This window comes from Mya arenaria, chromosome 17 (assembly GCF_026914265.1).
Source record: "Mya arenaria isolate MELC-2E11 chromosome 17, ASM2691426v1".
Classification (NCBI taxonomy): Eukaryota; Metazoa; Mollusca; class Bivalvia; order Myida; family Myidae; genus Mya; species Mya arenaria.
In genome coordinates, this window is record NC_069138.1 from 25,849,054 (window position 1) to 25,872,379 (window position 23,326).

A 23,326-nucleotide genomic window follows, 5' to 3' on the forward strand; every position below is an offset into this window, starting at 1 on the left:
CATACTTGACAACCTACACTGTTATGTCCTTATAAGCAGCATTCCATTGTGAACAAACACTTAGCGTGACCTTGAACTTAGAGGTAGGGACACGGGTCTTGCACGCAACACGTCGTCTTGATATGTGGAACACATGTGGAAGTTATTTTTAAATTATTTCCTTACAAGGGAATGTTACAGCCCGGACACGACAACTTATATTCTATGTCCTTATATGCAACACTCCATTGTGAATAAACACTAAGTGTGACCTTGACCTTAGAGGTAAGGACATGGGTCTTGCAGGCGACACGTCGTCTTGGTATGTGGAACACATGTGGCAAGTTTTTTTAAAATCTGTCCATACAAGGGAAAGTTACAGCCCGGACACGACAATCTATACTCTATGTCCTATATGCAGCACTCCTTTGTGAATAAATACTAAGTGTGACCTTGACCTTAGAGGTAGGGACACGGGTCTTGCACGCGACACATCGTCTTGGTATGTGGAACACATGTGACAAGTTATTTTAAAATCTGTCCATACAAGAGAGTTACAGCCCGGACACGACAACCTACACTCTATGTCCTTATATGCAGCACTCCATTGTGAATAAACACTAAGTGTGACCTTGACCTTAGAGGAAGGGACACGGGTCTTGCACGCAACACGTCGTCTTGGTATGTGGAACACATGTGGCAAGTTATAATAAAATCTGTCCATACAAGGGAAAGTTACTGCCCGGAGACACGAGTTATTGAGCCGGACACACGGACGGACGGACGGATAGACGGTGCGATTTTAATATGCCCACCTTCGGGGGCATAAAAATGATGAGGCCCAGTCCAGATTGAAAGAAGTAACATCAATGACGTTAGAATTTAAGATGAAATGGCCAAGACTGTTAGATGAAATGGCCAAGACTGTTAAATGAAATGGCCAAGACTGTTGGACCTTATGGCCTAAGTCAGCAAATCCGAATTTGACAAAACAGAAGGATCCCATCTCATTGAGATTGATAAATCTCACGGCCCAGATTCTTTATAATGTCTTCTTGACATTCTTAACTTAATGTCAGCCAATGTTGTATTGACTGCTTCTAATAAACATTGTTAACAGTTCCTGGCTGTGTTCTTACAGCAACACACAATGTTTTATCAGTGTAAAACTAGTAAAAGCTATGAGGTTGCGCTAATGAAAAATACATTATTTTACATATTAAACTGACAAAGACAAAATATGTTCACATATCCAGGGGTTGTCAAGACATTAGGAACAAGACATAATGGACCATTTTGGGAAATTACAGACCATGAGGTTTTTTTTTAACTATAGAATGTACCATATTAGGGGACATAAATACAGACCATATTTTATAATTTTAATTACAGTTTATTTTAACTTTATAACATATCATTTTTGGGGGGGGACTCTTCGGACCATGTATATTTGTGTGTCATGTGTTTATTTACATTTTCTAATATATGTTTGATTGCTTACTGAAATAAATTTTCATACATGCCCGATCCTTATCTTGGTCTCCGAGTTGGGGATTAAAATCCCTTGGAATAAAAAAAATCAATACAGTTTATACTTTTTTTAGAGAATTTTTTCAACAGGCACTAATGACAAAGCGAAACTACAGTATGTGAGTGAGACTAAAGTAATCACGAAATCAACTCCACAAGGGAGAAAATGACTTCATGAATTACAATTATTATTTTAAAAAAAATTGATTAATGTCAAAAGAAAACTTTTTCATAAAGTGATTAATTAATTTGTGTAATGATGATCAAGGGCAAAAAATTACTTTTTTGGAAATGAAAGAAATTAATCATATTTATTCCATTCTCTTACTGTCTGAACGTCATCATTGCTGATAGTAAGCAGAACTTTTTAATTGACTTCAGAGGAAAGTAAGTCAAGAACATCTTTTTCACAAAGGGTTTCATAGCAGTAAATATATCATTTTTTTTATATAAAAATATTTTTTCGTACTTGCCTCTAAAATTATTTTGATATTTTGCCAATTCAGACCTGCTAAAAAAATCCACCTGAATTTACAGCCTTCTGAACAAATCCCCTGGAATGATCTCCAGAAATATAATGGCATATATGAATTTTGGATTGTCATATTTGTATGTTTTCTTACATCTATTTTAATAAATTGGCATAGTTTCACAGTTTATTCATCAAGCCTTTCGAGGACATGAATATTTTACATTTTATTTTATTAAATATAAATTCAATTTGTATATCTATTTACTACAGATTTATTAACTTTAGGTGTGTACTGGTCTCTAACAACCAGTGGAATTTCATAGGAATGGTAATGTCCACAAATATGGTCTGTAATGCAGGGTTCTCAATAAGTTTAGGTTTAACCGTCTCAAATGGTAAAGTAACCGACCAGCTTCTACTTATTCTACTGAAAATTCATTTAGTTTTCCAAATTTAAACCGGCCCTATTGCCATTTGAACCGTCCATTTTGGCCGGCAGCCGGTTCTTATTGAGAACACTGGTAATGTCCCCAAATATGCTCCCAAATTTGGTCCGTAATGTCTCAAAATATGCTCCCAAATTTGGTCCATTATGTCCCCAAATATGCTCCGTTATGTCTCGTTCGTTAAGTCCGCGATTCATCCCGGGTACGAATCAATATTGGCGTGAATGAATGTGGGTACAAATGCTATTGTTTGATACTAAAAAAGACACCAACATAATCGGATTTTTTTCAAGGTCATAAACCAAAGTAAACCATTCATTTACTTTGTAACTTTTATCAGATGTCAAAGTAGTTTTTTTTCAGAAACTCAGGTCATTTCTAAAAAGTAAACAATGGTTCCTGTCACCCCTGTCACCAACTTCCTCTTCCTAAGTAGGTCAAGCGGTGATGATGTAAGTCGTTCCACGCAATGAGTTGCAGATCAAACACCTTTGCAGTTAATCGATTTGAAGAGGGGACAACTACTGTAAGTAAGTTTTCTAGTAGAATGATTTCCATTTAAACCATTAAAATATTTTCGATGTACATTCTACGCGAAACTCAAACAAATAATATAGATTTATTTTCCAGATTGCAAATTCTACAGGTTGTAAATTATTTCAAGTTTGTTTTGGAAATGTCAACCACAGCTGTCACGCAGAAAGATTTGTCAATTTAAGATACAGACAGTCAACTTTGGCAGGTTTTGCTAAGTATTCTATGTATTGCAATGTTTTGTTGAGAACATAGCTGTTTTAATCCATCTGATGACAATTGTAAATTAATCACCAATGCAGATAGGTTTGACCACCTTCCCCTTCTTCACCTGGGATTTGGAATTTTGAAGCTAAGAAGTTGTTCACACCAAACTTTCACTGATTCTTATCTTAAATGGGATCTTCTCATGAATCATAATCTGTCTTAAATTTTGTTACAGCTCACTCATGTTTATCACTGTTTTTTTGTATTTGATATGTACCATGAGATATGTTTTATACTTCAAAAACACTTAATCAGACGCATCAACCATGCCAATAATACAGTTTGTTATAAAAAAAGAGATCGTTTTTTTAAACGTGTCTTCATAGTAAGTAAATAGCTAAACCTCATATGTTGAAGGCACTGTCTAGCACTTGCCCATCTTTTTATGCCCTTAAGATAAGATATTAATTTATGGATAATAATATATGGTTTAATTTAAAAAAAATTTTTTTGCTGAAGATGCATTTAGCCAAAGGATCAATAAAGTGTTTGATTTCAATATGAACTTTGAATAGCTACTGATATTATTAAATCTGGACCAAATTATAGCTGCCATTGTTAATGCTTACAATGTATAACTGCTGTGTGGAATTCAGCATTAAATTAACAGCAATGAGGATGATAATGCTTGAGTCTGCCAATATACATCTATTTATATGGCCATAAGTGTATCTTTCTTTTGTGCACCTGTGGCAAATCAGGCAATGTATTAGTTTCACGGTAACGGAACTGATGTGGTTAGGAATTATGAAGTCTCAAATGAAAAAAAGCTTTATTTTAATACCCTTTTGGAAAGAATGATTTTTAGGTTTTATATGGAGAACTACTCTCTACTATTTACATGGAAACATTTTAATTAAACATTCCATTAATAAAATCATGGTACATGTTCATTTCTACATTGATAATCTTCTCATTCCTATATTTACAGAAAATTTACATGAAGAAATCACAGATACTTATCAATTAAGTTTATGTATTTGCATATCATGAAATTAATGATCACAAATAACTCAACTGTGAATAAAAACCCCAACTATGTAACATAGATGGTGCTTGTTCTATTTCACTTGCTTAGCATTGCAGATATGTAAGGATCATGTTGTAAGGCTTCATGTCCACTCTCTCTGAAATTACTCAACTGTGAATAAAAACCCCAACTATGTAACATAGATGGTGCTTGTTCTTTTTCACTTGCTTAGCATTGCAGATATGTAAGGATCATGTTGTAAGGCTTCATGTCCACTCTCTCTGATATGAGCATTGATCTCATAAACTCTTTACCAAACTTGGTTCATGTTTTTTATAAAGAAAAGATTCTGGCAAACCTTTGAATTGGTTAAAGTGACACTCATATTTGAAATCAATATATAATGATACACATTTATAACAAACATAATTTTTGAATGATAAACCTTTAATTATTTACTAAATAATGCATTTATGGAAAACACCATGTTTTCTGCACCTTTCTTTGAAATTTAGCACGGTATCCTTCATTAGAACCATTGTTTTCGATATTTTTTTAATTCGATATTTGGTAAATTAAAACAATTGTATCAATTGTGGTAAATATTATTTGGGATTAAGGTTGCATCTTTAACATATTTTTAGTATCTAAATGTAAATTTATGAACTTCCATTCTATTTACAGCTGATGACATCTGCTACAGCTAGCAAACCATAATTTTGTGAACAAAAACCCACATCTTAGTAGCTACCATAATAATTTGTAAGATAGCCTACATCTTACATAAATCAACATGCCTACTATGTCAACAAAGCCAGATGCGGATGTGGAGCCGGAATGTGAAGAATGGAGTTGGAAATCATTGCCAGAGCACATACTGCTACAGATATTCAGCTATCTAACGGCACAGGACCTGGCACAGGTAACCAAATCAATAATTTGTCATTTTCTTTGATTTCTCCAGGTTCTTTTTTTTAACCAATTTTGAAGCATAACATTTCAGACTCCATTTTTATATTTCGCCACATTTTAAATTTGCAACCTGCAGTATTTATGTCAAAAAGTGTACTGTACATAAGTTTGATCCTTGGTTACTCTATTACAGGCTGGACTCGTATGTAAGGTGTGGCTAAGAGTTGCATTTGATGAGCTACTTTGGAAGGACTTGTTTTATCGACACTGGGGCGTATCTCGATCCATCGTCATGGCCCCCGGCAAATATTCATGGATTCAGGTATCAGTAGAAGATTTGTTTCAGTGACTCTTACACGTTTATTGGGCTAGACATGGAACATTTTAATTTGGTGTGTTATATGAACCAACTGCTTTTCATCAGTCAAAGTTAAAACAAGAGTTCTTGTGTTCTTACATTTTTGAAAATGTGTCTTTATTTTGTGTTTAAGCTCCAGTGAGAATTGATAGACTTTCCTGATAAAGGAAGTATTGAAGTATATTCATCCCTAGAAATGGGATAAAACCTCAGAAATAGAGTGCTTGGCTGTACGTGAAAGATTGAAAAATATGACCTTTACAGTGCATTGTCCCTTTAATTTGGACTTAGTAGTGTGTGACCTGACTAAGTTTGCTATATTTAATAAAGAGTAATAAATTTAGCCCAGAATGCACAATTTTGGACTAGATATTGTTAAAATTTTAGTGGGGGCGTACCCTCAAACCCCCATTCCAACAAATAAATTTCGGTTCTGAGAACCATGTCCTTGTCTGGGTGGTCAGATTTAAATCCAAATTTTGGTATCAAAATGAATGTTTGAACTGTTGTCATATTTTGTATTCATTCATTAGCAAATTGTATTTACCATGAAGAGCATGAAAGAAGACAACAACAATGAAACTTAGATTGTTGAAAAAAAAGGAATTTTCTCTTGAAATATTGCACTTATGAAACCATCTCTTACAAAATTCTGAAGTTTTTTTTAACATGGTTATTGAATGTAAACACATTTCAAATGATTATTTAATTAGATATTTCCCAATCTCAAATCACTGAAAGCATAATGTGGAGTCAAAAAAACAAAAGCACTGTTACAATGATGGCTGTAAGAATTTTTTTATAGGAGTTTGGTTGTCATGGCAACTTATATAAATAGAATGTATTTGGATATTGGATACCGAGTGTATCTATCTGTTTCTGTTACTGGAAAAAACACTAACATAGGAATGAATAAAAAGAAGAGTTAACATGTTTTCTAAAAATGTTTGGAGTAATTTTCCTTTTTTAATCGTAATCAGACAAGTTGGAACATATGTTCATGTTGATAATGAAGAAGAAAAATAGCAGATGCATAACTGTTTTTACCCTTTTTTCTGTCCATTTTATTCATGAATAGAAACTTCATCTTTCATGCTTTTGCACAAAATTATCTTAGATATTTGACTTAAGATACAAAAATAGAAGAAACAGAATAAAGACATTGTAACTATGATAGCAAGAGAATTTCATATATGTCAGAATTGTTGTACAATAATGGAGAAATTCATAGTGTTCATGAGAAATGAACTTCCTTGTTGGGAGGAAAACTCCAAAAGTAATGGCAATGAAATTCAACCATAGACTTTTAAATTCGTAATGGAAGCCCTGGTTAAGGCTTGAGTTTATGAATATCTGGTCAAATAATTTATTATCTATCAGAAATGGTTTGATTCAGATCCAAATAATACATATAATAACTGAATTTGAGAATTTTATAGAAGTTTAATATATTTCCCATTGCCAGGCGTTCAAGCAGGCCCTTCTTTTCCCCTTCTTTTTTGTTGAGCTCCTACTTTTCCCTACTTTTTCTTTAAAAAGCCCTACTATCCCTACTTTTTTGTAAAAATAGTTCGAGAAATAATAGAAAAGTTTTAACTAAACACATTGTTGAAATTATCTTAATCTTAATTTTAATAAGAAGCAATTTCTAGTATTTTTGTAGGATAAGTTTTACGCAGTAGGTCTCCAGTGCTTTTTATTCAAGAGGGGTTCTGTGATGAGAAGGAGTGGTGCATGTTGACAAGACTGAGACACCATTTCCTCATCCTGTGGCTGAATCCATCTTGAAGCTCTGGTTTCTAAGCAAAGATCACTACAAGTACATCACAATTGATGAATAGTTTAAGTATCATAATTTGCATTCAAAAAAGTTAGTGAAGAGCCCTACTATTACCTACATTTTCAAAAAAAATCCTCCTACTTTTATCCCATCTATTTTGTTATTGGTCACTTGAAAGCCTGCATTGCCAAAAAAGTATACCTTTCTCTGTTGGTAATTTATTTTTGCTTTATTTTACAGTTAAAAAACACAAAATATTTTTTTCATATGGCCTTCTAAATAAATTAATCAGAATTCATCCAAGTATCACATAAATGGGTACATTCAGTGAATGTTGAAAGTTTGTGAAGGGATTTAGCATAAGAATTATGGAAAGGTGCTGTACATGATGTCCATTTTTGGAAGCACCTATCTGCCCTCATGCAAACAAGCATTGGACCCTTTTGTCTTCATGGAATTAAATGCTCAAGACAGTCAAATATTCCTTTTGTATGGATGAAAACTTATAACATGTTTATAAATATATATACAAACAAGACATAAATGGTAGTTAAAACCTAATATTACTTCTGTTCAATTAAAATGATTCCCTAACAATTTTTGTCAAATGCATTAAGTTCTTCATAACCTGACACCATTTAAACACTAAAAGCAGCCTGTCCCTTTTCTGCAGCAGCCTGTCCCTTTTCTGCAGCACACCGTCCCTTTTCTGCAGCACCCTGTCCCTTTTCTGCAGCACCCTGTCCCTTTTCTGCAGCACCCTATCCCTTTTCTGTAGCACCCTGTCCCTTTTCTGCAGCACCCTATCCCTTTTCTGCAGCACCCTATCCCTTTTCTGCAGCACCCTATCCCTTTTCTGTAGCACCCTGTCCCATTTCTGCAGCACCCTGTCCCATTTCTGCAGCACCCTGTCCCTTTTCTGAGGCACGCTGTCCCTTTTCTGCAGCACCCTGTCCCTTTTCTGAAGCACCCTGTCCCATTTCTGCAGCACCCTGTCCCTTTTCTGAGGCACGCTGTCCCTTTTCTGCAGCACCCTGTCCCTTTTCTGAAGCACCCTGTCCCATTTCTGCAGCACCCTGTCCCTTTTCTGAGGCACGCTGTCCCTTTTCTGCAGCACCCTGTCCCTTTTCTGAAGCACCCTGTCCCATTTCTGCAGCACCCTGTCCCTTTTCTGAGGCACGCTGTCCCTTTTCTGCAGCACCATGCCCTTTCAAAACCTGACTCAAACTTTATTCCAGGGTTCAATGCAACATGATGGTAACCCCCTTATATAGCAATAGAAAAAGTTATCCTGTCCATCTCCATAGCTCAGTGGTAGAGCATTGGTTGTGGGTTTGCAAGGTTAGGCGCTCAAACTCTGGCTGCATCAAACCCAAAGACATCAAAATATGAATCCCTTGCCTATAGTGGTTGGCATAAAAAGGGTTGTACAGGGAAAATGGTGTACTCAGTACTGGTTCAACCCAGAAGAGCTGTATCCTGTGTATCAGTGCAGGGCTTTTTCTATAGTACCCACGGGTCCGACTATCGGACCCATTCCCAAAGCAAAATATAAGATATTTTTCCCAATCTTCAGAAAAAAATCCCAATCAAAAAAAAAAAAAATTTTTTTTTTTTTTTTTTTTTTAGAAATTCTTTTTACCTATACTGGTTCATTTTCAACATCCTAATAATTATGTGATGTGAAGATTTTTTGGTAATTGAACTCAGAAGTCATTGATTTTCATCACATTCAGTGATGAGTATAAAATATTATCTGTCATGATTTATTGCAATAGATATTTACACCCCAAGGATTGATATTTCAGCCATTGTGGGTCTTTTAAAGGGAAAATAAACTAATATTAAATCATTTCCTAATTCACAGGAGACTAGACAGCTTTTTGTTTTCACTGTAAAATTTCCCAATTTCCGCATTTTCACGACGCAAAATTTCCCAAAATGTCTAGGGTCTTTTTCCCAAAATGGGCAGAAAAAGCCCTGCAGTGCTTTAAATCAACCATGTAAAAGAGCCAAAAGGTATATTCCCAATGAGCACATGGATCTCTAATATCTAATTAGGTTTCTTCAAGTCTTCTTATTCAAATGTATCTGGATTTGACTGCAAATTGCTGTCATATCTATCTCATGGCACTCATGGCATTTAAAGACAATTTAAGTCATAATGGCGTCACAGCAGGGTCAAGCCATAATTCAGTCACGCAAGACCTTGCTAAACGCAAATAAACAATCTTATACTTTCTTTTACTTTGTTTCAACAGATTTTATTGAACTTAAGGACACAGCATACCAACATAATTACAGACTATTATAACAGTACTGTAATTCAAGGATTGAAACAGTAGAAAAAGCTATTATAGATCCTTTCCTTCTCTCAATTGTACTCTTAATTAACATTAAATGCAGGAAGTATTTAAAGAAAAAATCCTTTACAGGCTGAATAATAAATACCATACAGCAAGCTTAGAGTAGCTTTGGAGTTAAAAAATACAGTTAAATATATTGAAAATCTAGTTAATGTTGAAGAAATAGTTATCATAATAGAAAACTATTTATAAAAAGAAGAAGAGATTAATGATAACAATACCGGTAGCAGGTCTGATAAAACTGACAATTTGCCGGTTTGGACTAAGTTTGATCAACATGTGGACCGATTTAAATAAAGGAAAATGGCTCAAAAATCGGTCTCAAATGTGTTCATTTTTTTATATTTTTGTTCCAAAATCATCAGTAAAAAAAGTAGAAATTATGATACTCAAAACATTGTTTGTTATTCACTCATCTCTAGTCCTTGAGGGCAATAACTTTACTCCACATTAGTTGACTTAGCTGTATTATTTCATCAAAGAGAAGTCGACTTTGCCGTCTTTTTTCATGTAAACCATTTATTGTCTGACTTTTGCTACGAAGAGCTATAGTCATTTAAAGGACTGGACAGATGATACAGTTGCAAGAAAAATAGAAAATTGTCAAAAACTTACATGAAATTGATATCTTTGTGAACAAAGTTGAAACTTAATTTTTGATGTATCACATCGCTTACCACAGTCATGCATCTTTTGCAATTTTTAAAATTGGTATATTTATCTGTTCTCATCACGTGACTCATAAAATGCCTAATATACTCTTTATGGCTTCCCAGAAAAACAGACATTGCAAGAAAGCTTGAAATAGCTGCTAAACAATGTAGACACAGAGCCCAACAGATCAACATCGGTGATAATACTGATCAATTAAACTCTAGGCTTGTTTTGAGGAAATACTGTTTTTGCTGATTTTGGGACCATCTGGTGTTGAGTCCCTTAAAAGGATGTCATTAATATTCCGCGAAAGCCATAAAATTTTAAATTAATTATACCAGTTCTGCTATTTAAGTATATAAACAGCAACATGCTTGATTAACTGCTGAGACTGAAGTAGAGTGCTGCTTACATCACTTTAAGACAATATTTTGAAAAATAAGTTGTCGCCATTTGTCGCAAATGAGAACGATAGTGATTGCCAGAGGGAATGATATACAGTACACTTATAGTCATGCCACAGAAACTCTAGATGAAGATGGTCACAGACCGATTGAGATTTCAAGATTTTAGAAGCCCTCACTGGTAGTAGTAATAATATTGATACCTGTAATGATAATAATTATTATAGTAGATACTAATATTATCATTGGTGTAAAAGGAGAAAAAATGGAACGTTGTGTTTTAAACTTTGCCTTTGAATGTTACAAATTGTGTTCCAGGAATACAAGAGGTTACTGTATCACACGCCATCCGTGGAGAGCGAGGTTCTGAAGCAACATACAGACCAGGTTCTACACGTCAGCTTCTCACACAACGGGAAAATGTTTGCTACCTGCTCCAAGGACGGCTTTATTAGGGTAAAATGTTTTGTTTTATCTCATTCTGTGCAAAATGCAAAAGCCCTTAAAGGCCTGAAGCTTGTAAAAAATCTTCTGGGCCTATTGAAATAGTCCAAGGGCTTGTACTTGATTATTTTGGCTTTTAAAGCTGCACTATTACAGATTGATTGTTTTGACAACTTCTTTATTTTTTTGTCTTTGAATGAGCCTATTTTTGCTTTAATGTCTTAAAACCAGTGATATATAAGGCTACTGACAAAAAATCAGATTGCAATTTATCATATTTAAGTTAAAAATTCATGTTTTATGGCTAAAAGCATTACTAATGCTTTAAGAAAAATGAACTTTTTTGGCAGTTTTACTTCAACATTTGCATTTTTTTCCATGTGAAATATCTAATATGACTACGGTAAATTGAAGGCAAGATACCCAAATCAGCCAATTCTGAGACAACTTTTTCAGGATGTTTCAAAACTGACAATCTGTAAGGTTGACATACAAAAAAGTTGTATGTGTCTTCAAATTTCCATTCTTGCCTATGAATTCAAATTATTGCATCAGACAATTTGCCAACATAGATGTTGGCATTTTCTGTAAAATAGGCTTGGTAAATCTTTAGAAAGGAATCAATACTTGTTCACATGGCCTCTCACATGTTTTAATATCTCGCAGATGTTCTACTGCCCTAACTTGTTAATAACTTGCTATCCCGTGTTTAGCACATGACAAATCTATTGTTTGACACTGGCAGTACTATAAATAAAACTGTAAGACCTTATGAAATGAAATGTTTGTTAATGGTAACCAAGGAAAAAAACACAAGGTAAAATTACATTTCCAAATATTTCAGATAAATAGGTCAGTTCTTATTATTACTACAAGTACATTAACACATTTTACAGGGCTATTATGTATAGAATACTTGTAACAATATGTTATCGTATAAATGTGTATAACAGCTTTTGTATCCCTTTATGTGAAATGTATCTTGTGATAATAACCCTATAAAACTTTAACATTGGCCTTAACTCAAAAAGCATTTAAAGGTTTTTGAATGAAACTTGGTACACATGCTGCTGATCCAATATGCAATGCACAACAAGTTTCATAACTCTTGCTTGAATAATTTTGCTTTATGCACCTTGTTGTTTCACTGAATGAAAACAACAGCCAACAAGTTTGAGTTCGTTCAGGGGCACTCCTGATTATATTACACACTAGCTATGAACAAGAGCCTTGGGTTTTAATTAGCTCCACTGGCCGAAGGCCATGGAGCTTATGTCGTCACAGATTGTCCGTCATGAGTGCGTGCGTGCGTGTGTGCGTGCGTGCGTAAACTTTTACTTTAAACGACATCTCCTCTGAAACTGATAAGCGGATTTTGACAAAACTTCACAGGAATGTTCCTTTGGTGGTCCTTTACCAAAATTGCTCAAATGGTTCCGGTCCATTGCACAATATGGCCGCCAGAGCTAAAAATAGCAAAATCTTTAAACGACATCTCCTCTGAAACGGTTCGGCAGATTTTGATGAAACTTGACAGTAATGTTCCTTGGGTGGTCCTTTATTAAAATTGCTCAAATGGTTCTGGTCCATTGCACAATATGGCCGCCACAGCTAAAAATAGCAAAATCTTTAAACGACATCTCCTCTGAAACGGATAGGCAGATTTTGATGAAACTTGACAGAATTGTTCCTTGGGTGGTCCTTAACCAAAATTGCTCAAATGGTTCCGGTCCGCTGCACAACATGGCTGCCAGGGCAAAAAAATAGAAAAACCTTTAAAGAACATCTTCTCAGAAACCGATGATCAGATTTTGATGAAACTTAACAGAAATGTTCCTTGGATGGTCCTTTATCAAATTTGCTTCAATGGTTTCGGTCCACTGCACAAGATGGCCCCCAGAGGTAAAAATAGAAAAACCTTTAAACGACTTCTCCTCAGAAACCGATGATCGTATTGCAATGAAACTTGACAGAAATGTTACTTGGGTAGTCCTTAACCAAAATAGCCCAAACAGTTCTGGTCTGCTGCACAACATGGCAGCCAGAGCTAAAAATAGGAAAAACCTTTACACCACTTCTCCTCAGAAACCGATGATCAGATTTTGATGAAACTTGACAGAAATGCTCCTTGGGTGGTCATTAACCAAAATTTGTTAAATGGTTCCAGTCCACTGCACACCATGGCTGCCAGAGCTAAAAAATAAAAAAAACTTTATACGACTTGTCGTCGAAACCGATGACCTTTTTTCGATAAAACTTGACAGAAATGTTTGTTTGGTGCTCCTTTACTCAAATTGCCCAAATCATTTCAGTCCACTGCACAACATGGCAGCCAGAGCTATTAAAGTAAAAAAATTTTTTAAATAACTTCTCCTCAAAAATTGATGATTGTATTTCTATGAAACTTGACGAAAATGTTCGTTAGGTGGTCTTTGCTTGAACCTTTTGGCCAGTGGAGCACAGGCACTGATGTGCCTCTTGTTTAAACTGATTTTATTCAACATATATATATCAAACATCAGATTGCAACATTATAATATACTGTTATACATATGATATATTATAAAATCCACATATCAATATCTTATCCCGCCCAAGCACTGTGGGATGGGGAGGGGGAGAGTGGGGGAAAGGCACACCAAGGGGATTAAGAGAACTGCAAATACCCCTTCTGGGCAAATGGCACTAGCCTTCAAGCCCTGCACTGGTAAAATGCTTTTCAGGCTTCCTCAAATTATGGATTTCGTAGAGCAGGGCTTGTTGAGTTTTTTTATGCTAAGCACTTGTGCAAGAATTCTGGATTGTTCATTCTGAACACTAATTTCTATAATGCCTGATTATGTTGTCGAAAGCCCACCTTTGGAACACCTATATGTAGTGATGTTCCGATGAACGATTATAATCGAAAATCGATTGGTTGGGCCTGAAATCGGCAACAATCGAATGTATTTGGTTATAATCGATCATCTAAAAAAAATTGAAAAAAAATATAAGTAAGTGTTCAGACGTTATCTTTAACGAAATGGCAGATGCAAGCCACAATGAGCAAGTAAAAATGAACTATTTTTGATATAACACTTAATAACTTCAATCATAGACATAACGTATATGCATATAATGATTAAGAGTTTAATAATTGTGCATGAATAAAACTTCACTTTAGGTTTTATCTAGTATTTTAAAAAAAACGATTGTACTATCGATAATCGGTTACTTGAGTGGAACCGATTATCGATTGTAAAATTGGAACTGATTCCCAACACTACCTATAATTGTTGTCAAAATTCCTGTGGTTGAAGTGTTCTACGAGTCAAAAATCCTTTGAAGCAATTGGACAATTTCCCAGTTCAGGTTTTCAACGGGCCTTTTAAACACTGCCTGATGGAAATCTGTCTGAAGTCCCTAAGATGATCCCCCTTCCCCGGTTTCCTACCCTCTAATATTTGCAGGTGTGGTATGCAGGATAACATGAAAATACATGCAGTATTTGTGTAGTATGATTTAAACATGTTATCAATTCTGACAGGTGTGGGATGCTGCATACCCAACGTCCATCAAGTACAAGGCAGATATGCGCAAGTTCACGTGGAAGTACACACAGTATTCACAGTTCAACTCAACTGACAGCCTTCTCCTTGTATCTGGTGTACACTTCGGCTCGCTGAGTACTTCCGGGGAAATTGCTGTCTTCAGTTTGGATGGTAGGGACAATTAAGTTATCATATGTCTGATCCTATGTCATCCTTGAACATTATACAATAATCTTTATACTTAATATCTGAATGTCTGTAGTATGTATTATATGGGCTGAAGGCTTAATAACATGGTACAGTACACATCCAAGAGTAGGCATATCAATAGCAAGATCCAAAATTTTACTGAAATATTTCTGAATCGTGACTTGTTGACCAACTGCAAATAATGAATGAGACTTGACATTGGCTTGGATTGATTAATTTGCATTATACAGATAAATGTCTGCATGTTTGGTAAACAAGTCGTTAAAGCACTCAATTTTACCATCAAATCCCGGGTTTGATACCTTGCCTGGGGGTATGTGAGTGTGGCTCGTGGTCACCAAGCCAGATAAGTGGGTCTTCTCAGGGTACTCTGGTTTCCCCAGCAATCAAAGGCCACACCTTTGTACAATATCATTGAAGCGAAGAAGACTTAAAGCTGCACTCTCACAGATTGAACGTTTTGACAACTTTTTTATTTTTTGTCTTGGAACGAGCCAGTTTTTGCGAAAGTCCATGGATACCAGTTATATAAGACTTCTGACAAAATATCAGATTGCAGATTTTTATTTATAAGTTCAAAATTGATATTTTATGCATTTTTTTAAACCATTAGTAACGGTTTAAGCCATAAAACATTAATTTTCAAACAGAAATATAAAAAATCTACGATCTGATTTTTTGTCAGCTATCTTATATCATTGGTTTGCAGTTATTAACGCAAAAATTGGCTCTTTCCAAGTCAAAAAATAAAAAAAAAGCTTTAACATAAATATATATATATATAATTTTTTTACAAATAATAAATTAACATATATATATAAATTATAGGCCTGATTGTTTAGAACTTGGGTAAAGTTAAATGTGTGATTAATGACATCGTTGTTAACTTAAAATGCCAACTTTTTTACATTGAGCTCATATTTAAATAAAACAAGTAAAACTGAAACAGCTGCCTCAAATTTTGTTAGGAACACTGTATGTCCTTGAAACTTCCAGAGCAGTACAGATGTGAAAGTTTACAACAATGATGTTAATAACTGTTTTAACTTCATCATGATTAACTTTCACAAAGTTCTGAACAATCAGCCCATTTAATGGCATAGTTATTGAACAATACTACCACACTGCAGGTGAGTTTGTGATGCAGAGCCGTATGATAAACAAGCCGTACGATGTGTTTGGAACATGGTATAACGACTACTACCTGCTGTCGGGAAACCTCCACTGGACCGGACATCTCAACTCGTGCTCTGCAATCTGGCTGAATAAAGTGAGTTTGTCTTAGTTTTAACATTAATTTTTTTAGTCTATTAGGATTTCCATATAAAAAATCTTAAGAAATCATTTCAAAATGCAATTATTTAGACTAAGGTTTCTTTTTTTATTTGTCACAACAGTTCTAATTTTCTTTTTGCTAGGTGTGTGTCACCATACGTTTTGCTATGCCTTCAGGATAATTGAATTTAACACATTCTCTTAAATGGCTGATTCTTGGAGTAGGCATTAACAGTTTTGAGTATTTTTTCATATTTGTGTCATATAATTCAGGCATATTTGTGTCATATTATTCAGGCATATTTCTGTCATATAATTCAGGCATATTTCTGTCATATTATTCAGGCATATTTCTGTCATATTATTCAAGCATATTTCTGTCATATAATTCAGGCATATTTCTGTCATATTATTCAGGCATATTTCTGTCATATTATTCAAGCATATTTCTGTCATATAATTCAGGCATATTTCTGTCATATTATTCAGGCATATTTGTGTCATATTATTCAGGCATATTTCTGTCATATTATTCAAGCATAAGTATGCCATATAAGTAAGGCATATTTCTGTCATATCATTCAGACATATTTTTGTCATATTATTCAGGCATAAGTATGTCATATAAGTAAGGCCTATTTGTGTCGTATCATTCAGGCATACTTCTGTCATATTATTCAGGCATATGTATGTAATATAAGTAAGGCATATTTGTGTCATATTATTCAGGCATATTTCTGTCATATTATTCAAGCATATTTCTGTCATATAATTCAGGCATATTTCTGTCATATTATTCAGGCATATTTGTGTCATATTATTCAGGCATATTTCTGTCATATTATTCAAGCATAAGTATGCCATATAAGTAAGGCATATTTCTGTCATATCATTCAGACATATTTTTGTCATATTATTCAGGCATAAGTATGTCATATAAGTAAGGCCTATTTGTGTCGTATCATTCAGGCATACTTCTGTCATATTATTCAGGCATATGTATGTAATATAAGTAAGGCATATTTGTGTCATATCATTCAGGCATATTTTGTGTCATATCATTCAGGCATATTTGTGTCATATCATTCTGGCATATTTGTGTCATATTATTCAGGCATACCAGGAGACAGGGTCTGAGGAGGAGTCTGTTGTGATGCGACTCTTCAAGTTCTCCAACATCAACGCAAGTTCCATTCGAACCATCATGGTTGCCAACTGCCTGGAGGAGGAAACCAGACAAACTCCTACAGGTAGCCTTACACTTGTCTGGTTCTCTTTTAATCTTATTCCTTTTTTAGAAAAAAAAGGTTGAGGTATTGTGAAAGTCTAACTTGTTGTTGTTGTTGTTGTTGGGGGCATGCCAACATTTAAAACACATGTTGCCAGATACCTGACACACATGTTAAGCAAGACCCATAACTTTGGCTTTAATGGATATTGGGTTATGCTACAGAAATAACAACAGACCAGTATTATCAATAAAATAAAATTTCATGTTAAACTAAGACTTTAAATATTGAAATAGCAATGATGTTGTCCTTTTTCAAATATTGTTAAAGCCATGCTGTTGTCAGTATAGTCATTGTGGGTAACAATGGGTAAGATGAATAATCTATTATGATTAACTCATAAAATATAAAAAAAAAATCTGAAAATTAAAATGGGTTCCCATCCTCAGCTATGTCCCTTAATAAACTGGAAAGCGTTGCTGCAGATGAGTATCTTGTTAACAATTTGCTGCATCAAGAGAAAAAACATGTAAGCAGAAGTTTTGTTTTACAAATATAGACTTTTTTTTATCATCGTCTAGTTTTCAATGAATTTAAGGATCGTTCTGTAAAATTATATTTTTTGTGATTTTTAGAGGAGAAAAGTGAAGACCTGTCATCAAAAGAAAACCAGTCTCTAATTGATGAACAGTTAACCAATCAGGAAGATGATGAGATGCAGGAAATGGAACCCAACAAACCTTTAGACCCAAAAGAATATGAAATGGAAGCAAGTAAACCAAAGACATCAAAATCTCTTCAGGGAATCCAGGTGTTTGAAAATGGAGAGTTCATTACAAAATATCTGGAAGTTGACCCAGATGTTCCCAATGATAAACTGAACTGTACAATTGAATACAGCAATGACTACCGGCAGGCCCAGAGCCCTAAGAAACGACTGCTACAGAGACCATGTGGTTACCATTCTGACACAAATGATAACCTACCTGCCTCAGAAATAAGTGAGCAGAGCAACAATGGACACTCGAGCACGGATTCATTCGACCAGAGACAGCTTCTGTCAGAAATCGAAACAGGTATTAAACTGTTCAGTAAACTCTGGATAAAATGAACTCCTTGGGTCCTTTCAGATGTGTTCTTTATATCCAGAGTTTATGTTTTGTACAAACTTATTTTCTATATCTGTAGTGTGTATAACAAACTTATTTATATAACATACAGGGCTTGTAAGCACTTATCAAATATTCAAGTATTGAAACTACATTTCATGGCATTATTTTTTTAAATGAACTTCATCCTATTCAATTTTGCTTTTACATTTCATCTTATTATTTATTTACAGCAAATTACTTGTATTCCTTTTTACCTCCTTTTAGAGAGTTTTAAGGAACAATAAGTGTAGATCATTGTAGAAAATAAGACAAGTTCATAAAAGCTCATTTTTGGCCTTGCCATTGTGTTGTTAAGTTTAGTTTAAACTTATTTATTTTACGATTGTGAAGTTATTACAACATTAAATTAATCACTCTCCTTGGCACGATGTTAGCGAGAGTGTGGTTTTGTGTTGTGGGGGAAACTGGAATACCCAGAGGAAACTCACTTGTCCGGCTTGGTGAAAACAAACCAAACTCACTTGTGCCCAGACCTAGAATTGAACAAGTGTCGAAAGCAGCTGTTTCTTTGTTCTGCTTAACAGTTATGGAATTTTGCTGCACCCTGTCCCTTCCGTAGCACCGTACTGCCCCAAAGGAGACCAACACAGGCACCCTTATGCCTTGTTAATATTTCTTAAGTTTAGATTAAACTTATAATGCTATTTCAATAAATACAGCACATGGCACTATACGGTAGTTGAAACCTAATATTACTTTAATTGAACATATTTCCTACTATTTTCTGTCAGATTATGTTCAAAATTTCACAGCCCGATACAATGTGCTTTTTTCTCATTTAGCACCCTGTCCCACTTTTACAGGAGACGGCCCTTTTTAAAAAATTGGCTAAAGCCCTAAGTATATTTGTTTGTTAAATTTTGATATTGACAAAGCAACTGATTGCTTGTTGTAGAAAGATGAGGCAAAGTTGATGGTAAATTATCATAGCATTAGCATAGTTGAAGCCTTTGCCATAACAAAAGAATGTTCAGAAAAATCAAATGAAATTTGGTACACATGTTTCCAAACGATAAAAAACCTGTACAGAAAGGACCATTCAGCTGGCTTATTAAAGTGAGTTATGTGTCTTTTTCTACTGAAAAAAGACGAGTGTTGACATTCACTTTGTGGCACTCTTGTTTCCTTCTTTGGGGACCAGTGCCTGAGCCAATATTGATTTGATTTTGATATGAATTATGAATTTATGCCTCTATATGTCCTGATACCTGTTAGTACATTATGAATGCTTGTAAGAATGATCTTTATATTTTTATTCTTCCAGCAAGCAGACCAGGTAGTAGTAGGTCCCAGACTGAAGATATGCAGACAAACCAGCCATTCCCCACTAGCATCACTAACCAAGAACGGATGGTTATTTCCAATAACCAAAAGATCTTTATGCCCATTAACAGATCTGAAGACTTGGTAGCAGCCTGTGAAACAAGTTCAAGTTCTTCTAGTATTGCTGGTGCAGTGAGTCATTCTGATGTTGAGTTGCCTAGCCACGGTTATCAAGGGTTTGTGTTCACTAGTAACAAGAAAAAGGTTAAACTGCCAAATGTCCCATTTGACTGCGGAGTTTGGAGAGATAACACTAGTGAAATGGATATTCAAGAAGTGCCCTTAGATTCAAGGCAGTTAAATAGAAGAAAAGTATCGGGTGCGGAAAATAATGTTTTAAATACCACTGGATCAAGTTCAGATACCGCTGTCCCATTTAATGTCAACGCTGTTGTTGGGGAGTCCCATGCTGAGGCTTTATTTGCTCCGGACACTGGACAACAGTCCCTGGAAGCGTCAACTTCATCAGTCGCAACGTCATCTCTGAAGAGAACTCTCCATGGGCAACAACAACAACAGGGCGAAATCTGCAGAGACCCAAGAACATGTGACTCCCAGTCTAGTCAGCACTCATGCGATGATAGAAGTGAGTCAAATGATGATCTGGGTGAACGGAAAATCAATTTCTGTTGTGTTGACTACAAAAAGAAAAAGGTGAATCCTATTAGAATGCGTTCTGATTATCGGTTTAGTGTTGAAAAATTGAACGTTGCAGAAGAAAAAATGGATGCACAAAAAGTTGAAACTTCAAAAGCTCAGTCCGATCTGAGTGCAATTGCAGCAGAAGATTCTTGTCTAAATCAAACTAGGCAAAACCCTTCTTGTAGTCAAGTGACTGGTTTTGAAGCTGATCTTAAACCAGTCAAACCAAAAATTGAGACTGGTTTACAGAATGAGAGCAAGAGCTCTAAATGTACCACAAGTTGTGCTGGTAAGGTCACCCAGTCTAGACTGTGCTTAGGAAGTGCTAACTTATCTCAGGAAGAAATGGATACCCAGTCAGTTTCTGACATACTTGTAAATAACCAATGTCTGCCTGTAAGAACTCAATGTCATAACCAATCAGCTGAAAACAGTGCAGCAGTTAGTGTTCCAACAGCAACTGTCAGACCACGACCAAACATATTTGACATAGAAATACCTGAAAGACATTATAAAACCAGAAAGTCAGGAAATGGAAAATGTAAGAAAATCAAAGACAAGTACTTGATCTTCACAAAAGGCTCAGAGACTTATACTCCCCATCAGATTGGAATAAAAAGAATCAAACCATTCCAGGCGTTGGGCAAGGATGGGTCACGGTTGTTGCCGAATGTGACTGAGACAACGTACAATAATGAGCAGGCTGGTGACACGTATGACGAGGTGGATCACTTGATTGACATGCATGGCCACATCATCGGGATGACCTTGTCACCTGACCACAGGTTTGCATATTGCAATTATGTTTTGATTTTTTCATGGAGCTTTAGCCTGACACAAGCATGCAAAATTATATTCATTGCCCCAATACGAGGCTGATGGGTCGGTTGGGGGTATGTTGAAAAATCTTAAGCGTAGTGTAACGAGTTGAAGTATCATGTTTCTTACATCTAAATTACTCACTGTAACTTGGTTGGCAGAACAAAAAGTAGTTAATATTATTATAATTTTATATTTTCTTTAAAAATCTGTCAACTCTCTAAATGGTGAATATTACACAATTAATACCAAAATAAAATGGTGTTTTTAGCTTGATCCTGTTATATTAGAAACCTGATATTGTTCCAGCTGGTGCCTTGGCCCAATTTAAGTCCCTTATTACAGGATTATAAGCTAAGCTCACTAGTTTTATTGTTTGTTTTTTGTTTAATATTTACATTCTTGAGAGTTTTAGGAGTAGAAAGGAAATGATTTTCATGAGAATCACCAAAATCTATTTTTACTTTAGTAAGATCATAATTTAGTAAGAAGTCTAATTAAATCAGCTACTTGTTTAATAACATTCAAGATATTGGGCACTACGGTCCTTTTAAATTAATGGCTATAACTCATTATTTTATGCTTGTTTATAATTGTATAAACCTTATTTACAAGGTCATGGTTAAAATATTTTACTCAATTTTCCACTGTATTAATATTGTCTTACATTATATGTATACAGATAATTCAGATATATATTTTCAATTTTGTATTATTTAAAAACTATTCACTACAGATACTTGTATGTGAACTCTCGTCCTTGGCCGAAGAACTACTTCATCGAGAACCCACTATATCCACCGCCGATTGCTTCAGAAATCGACATTCACGTTATTGATTTACTCAACATGCGAGAAGTTGGAACAATGCATCGTGCTCATAAAGCCTACACGTCTAATGATGAATGCTTCTTCATCTTCCTTGATGTGTGTGAAGAGTATGTTGCAAGGTAAGTGCTTTGAAACAAAGTTGGGAGGGGGGAGGGGAGTATATAATAAAAGTAAGCTTGTCAAACTGTCAGTCAGTCTCTTATAATCACATTATCACTCATGAAAGGACTGAAATGAACACATAAGTTAAAACCATTGAGTTACAGTCAAGTTTGCCTTCGGATACGATCCACCACTGTTTGATGGAGTTATTGCCCCTTTTGAAAGAATTAGTTTACCATTCCATTTTGTACTACATGATGGTTGCTGAATTCATGGGAAAACCCAGATTAAATTAGTTCTGAAAAATGAAAATTGAGTCCAAGGTAAAATGAGTGTGTTGTTATATTTGTAACAAAGTACACATTGTGATGTGAAATGTTTGTTGTTTCTGAAATTGTATACCTACTTGAAATTCTTCTTGACAGTGGTGCCGAGGATAAGCATGGATATCTCTGGGACCGTCATTACGGGCTCTGTCTCCACAAATACCTACACACCGACGTTGTGAACTCTGTGGCGTTCAACCCTGCTGACCCGGAAGTACTGGTCACCGTTAGTGATGACTTCTCCATCAAAATATGGAGGTCTCTTAGCCGTGAGAAAGAGGTTTGTACACATTTGATGTCTTGATTAGTTAACTTACTTGGATGTTTAAAGCTGCACTCTCGCAGATTGAACGTTTTGACAACTTTTTTATTTATTTTTAGTCTTGAAACGAGCAGTTTTTTGTGTAAAAATCTGAAAACCAGTGAAAACCAAAGTTGATGTTTTATGCATTTTTCTTAAACCGTTAGTAATGGTTTAAGCCATAAAACATTAAATTTGGAATGGAAATATGAAATTATGAAAATCTGCGATCTGATCTTCGTCAACAGTCATTCATCCCTGGTTTTCAGATATTTATGCAAAAATTTGCTAATTCCAAGACAAAAAGTAAAAAAGTTGGAAAAACAGTAAATCTGTGAGAGTGCAGCATTAACATTATTTGGTTTAAGGTTATTTCCATACATTGCAATGTCCAAATCCATTTTACAGATTTAAAAAAAAATAGACAAATTAATATACATGTACGTTCTAT

The 23,326-nt window shown here is 35.1% G+C and overlaps 2 protein-coding genes across 6 annotated transcripts in view; one reads left to right on the forward strand and one right to left on the reverse strand.

Annotated features, from left to right (window-relative positions):
• LOC128224137 (xenotropic and polytropic retrovirus receptor 1-like) overlaps positions 1–2,900 on the reverse strand; it is a 24,538-nt gene extending 21,638 nt beyond the window's left edge. The window contains exon 1 of the mRNA XM_052933840.1: positions 2,751–2,900. The gene's annotated coding sequence lies outside the window, so the exon portion shown is untranslated. The remainder of the gene's footprint in view (positions 1–2,750) is intronic.
• Positions 2,824–23,326, forward strand: part of LOC128224134 (uncharacterized) — a 25,647-nt gene continuing 5,144 nt past the window's right edge. The window contains exons 1-11 of one of the 5 annotated variants that reach the window (XM_052933826.1): positions 2,824–2,957; positions 4,883–5,120; positions 5,304–5,432; positions 10,991–11,128; positions 14,643–14,817; positions 15,987–16,126; positions 17,246–17,381; positions 17,996–18,436; positions 19,797–21,282; positions 22,053–22,265; positions 22,674–22,854. In XM_052933826.1, coding sequence (XP_052789786.1) covers positions 4,992–5,120; positions 5,304–5,432; positions 10,991–11,128; positions 14,643–14,817; positions 15,987–16,126; positions 17,246–17,381; positions 17,996–18,436; positions 19,797–21,282; positions 22,053–22,265; positions 22,674–22,854 — 3,168 coding nt within the window. In that variant the 5' untranslated portion in view covers positions 2,824–2,957; positions 4,883–4,991. Of the gene's footprint in view, positions 2,958–3,098; positions 3,180–4,882; positions 5,121–5,303; positions 5,433–10,990; positions 11,129–14,642; positions 14,818–15,986; positions 16,127–17,245; positions 17,382–17,995; positions 18,437–19,796; positions 21,283–22,052; positions 22,266–22,673; positions 22,855–23,326 lie in introns of those variants that run through there. The other 4 variants (XM_052933825.1, XM_052933828.1, XM_052933827.1 and 1 more) reach the window with 4 other exon arrangements.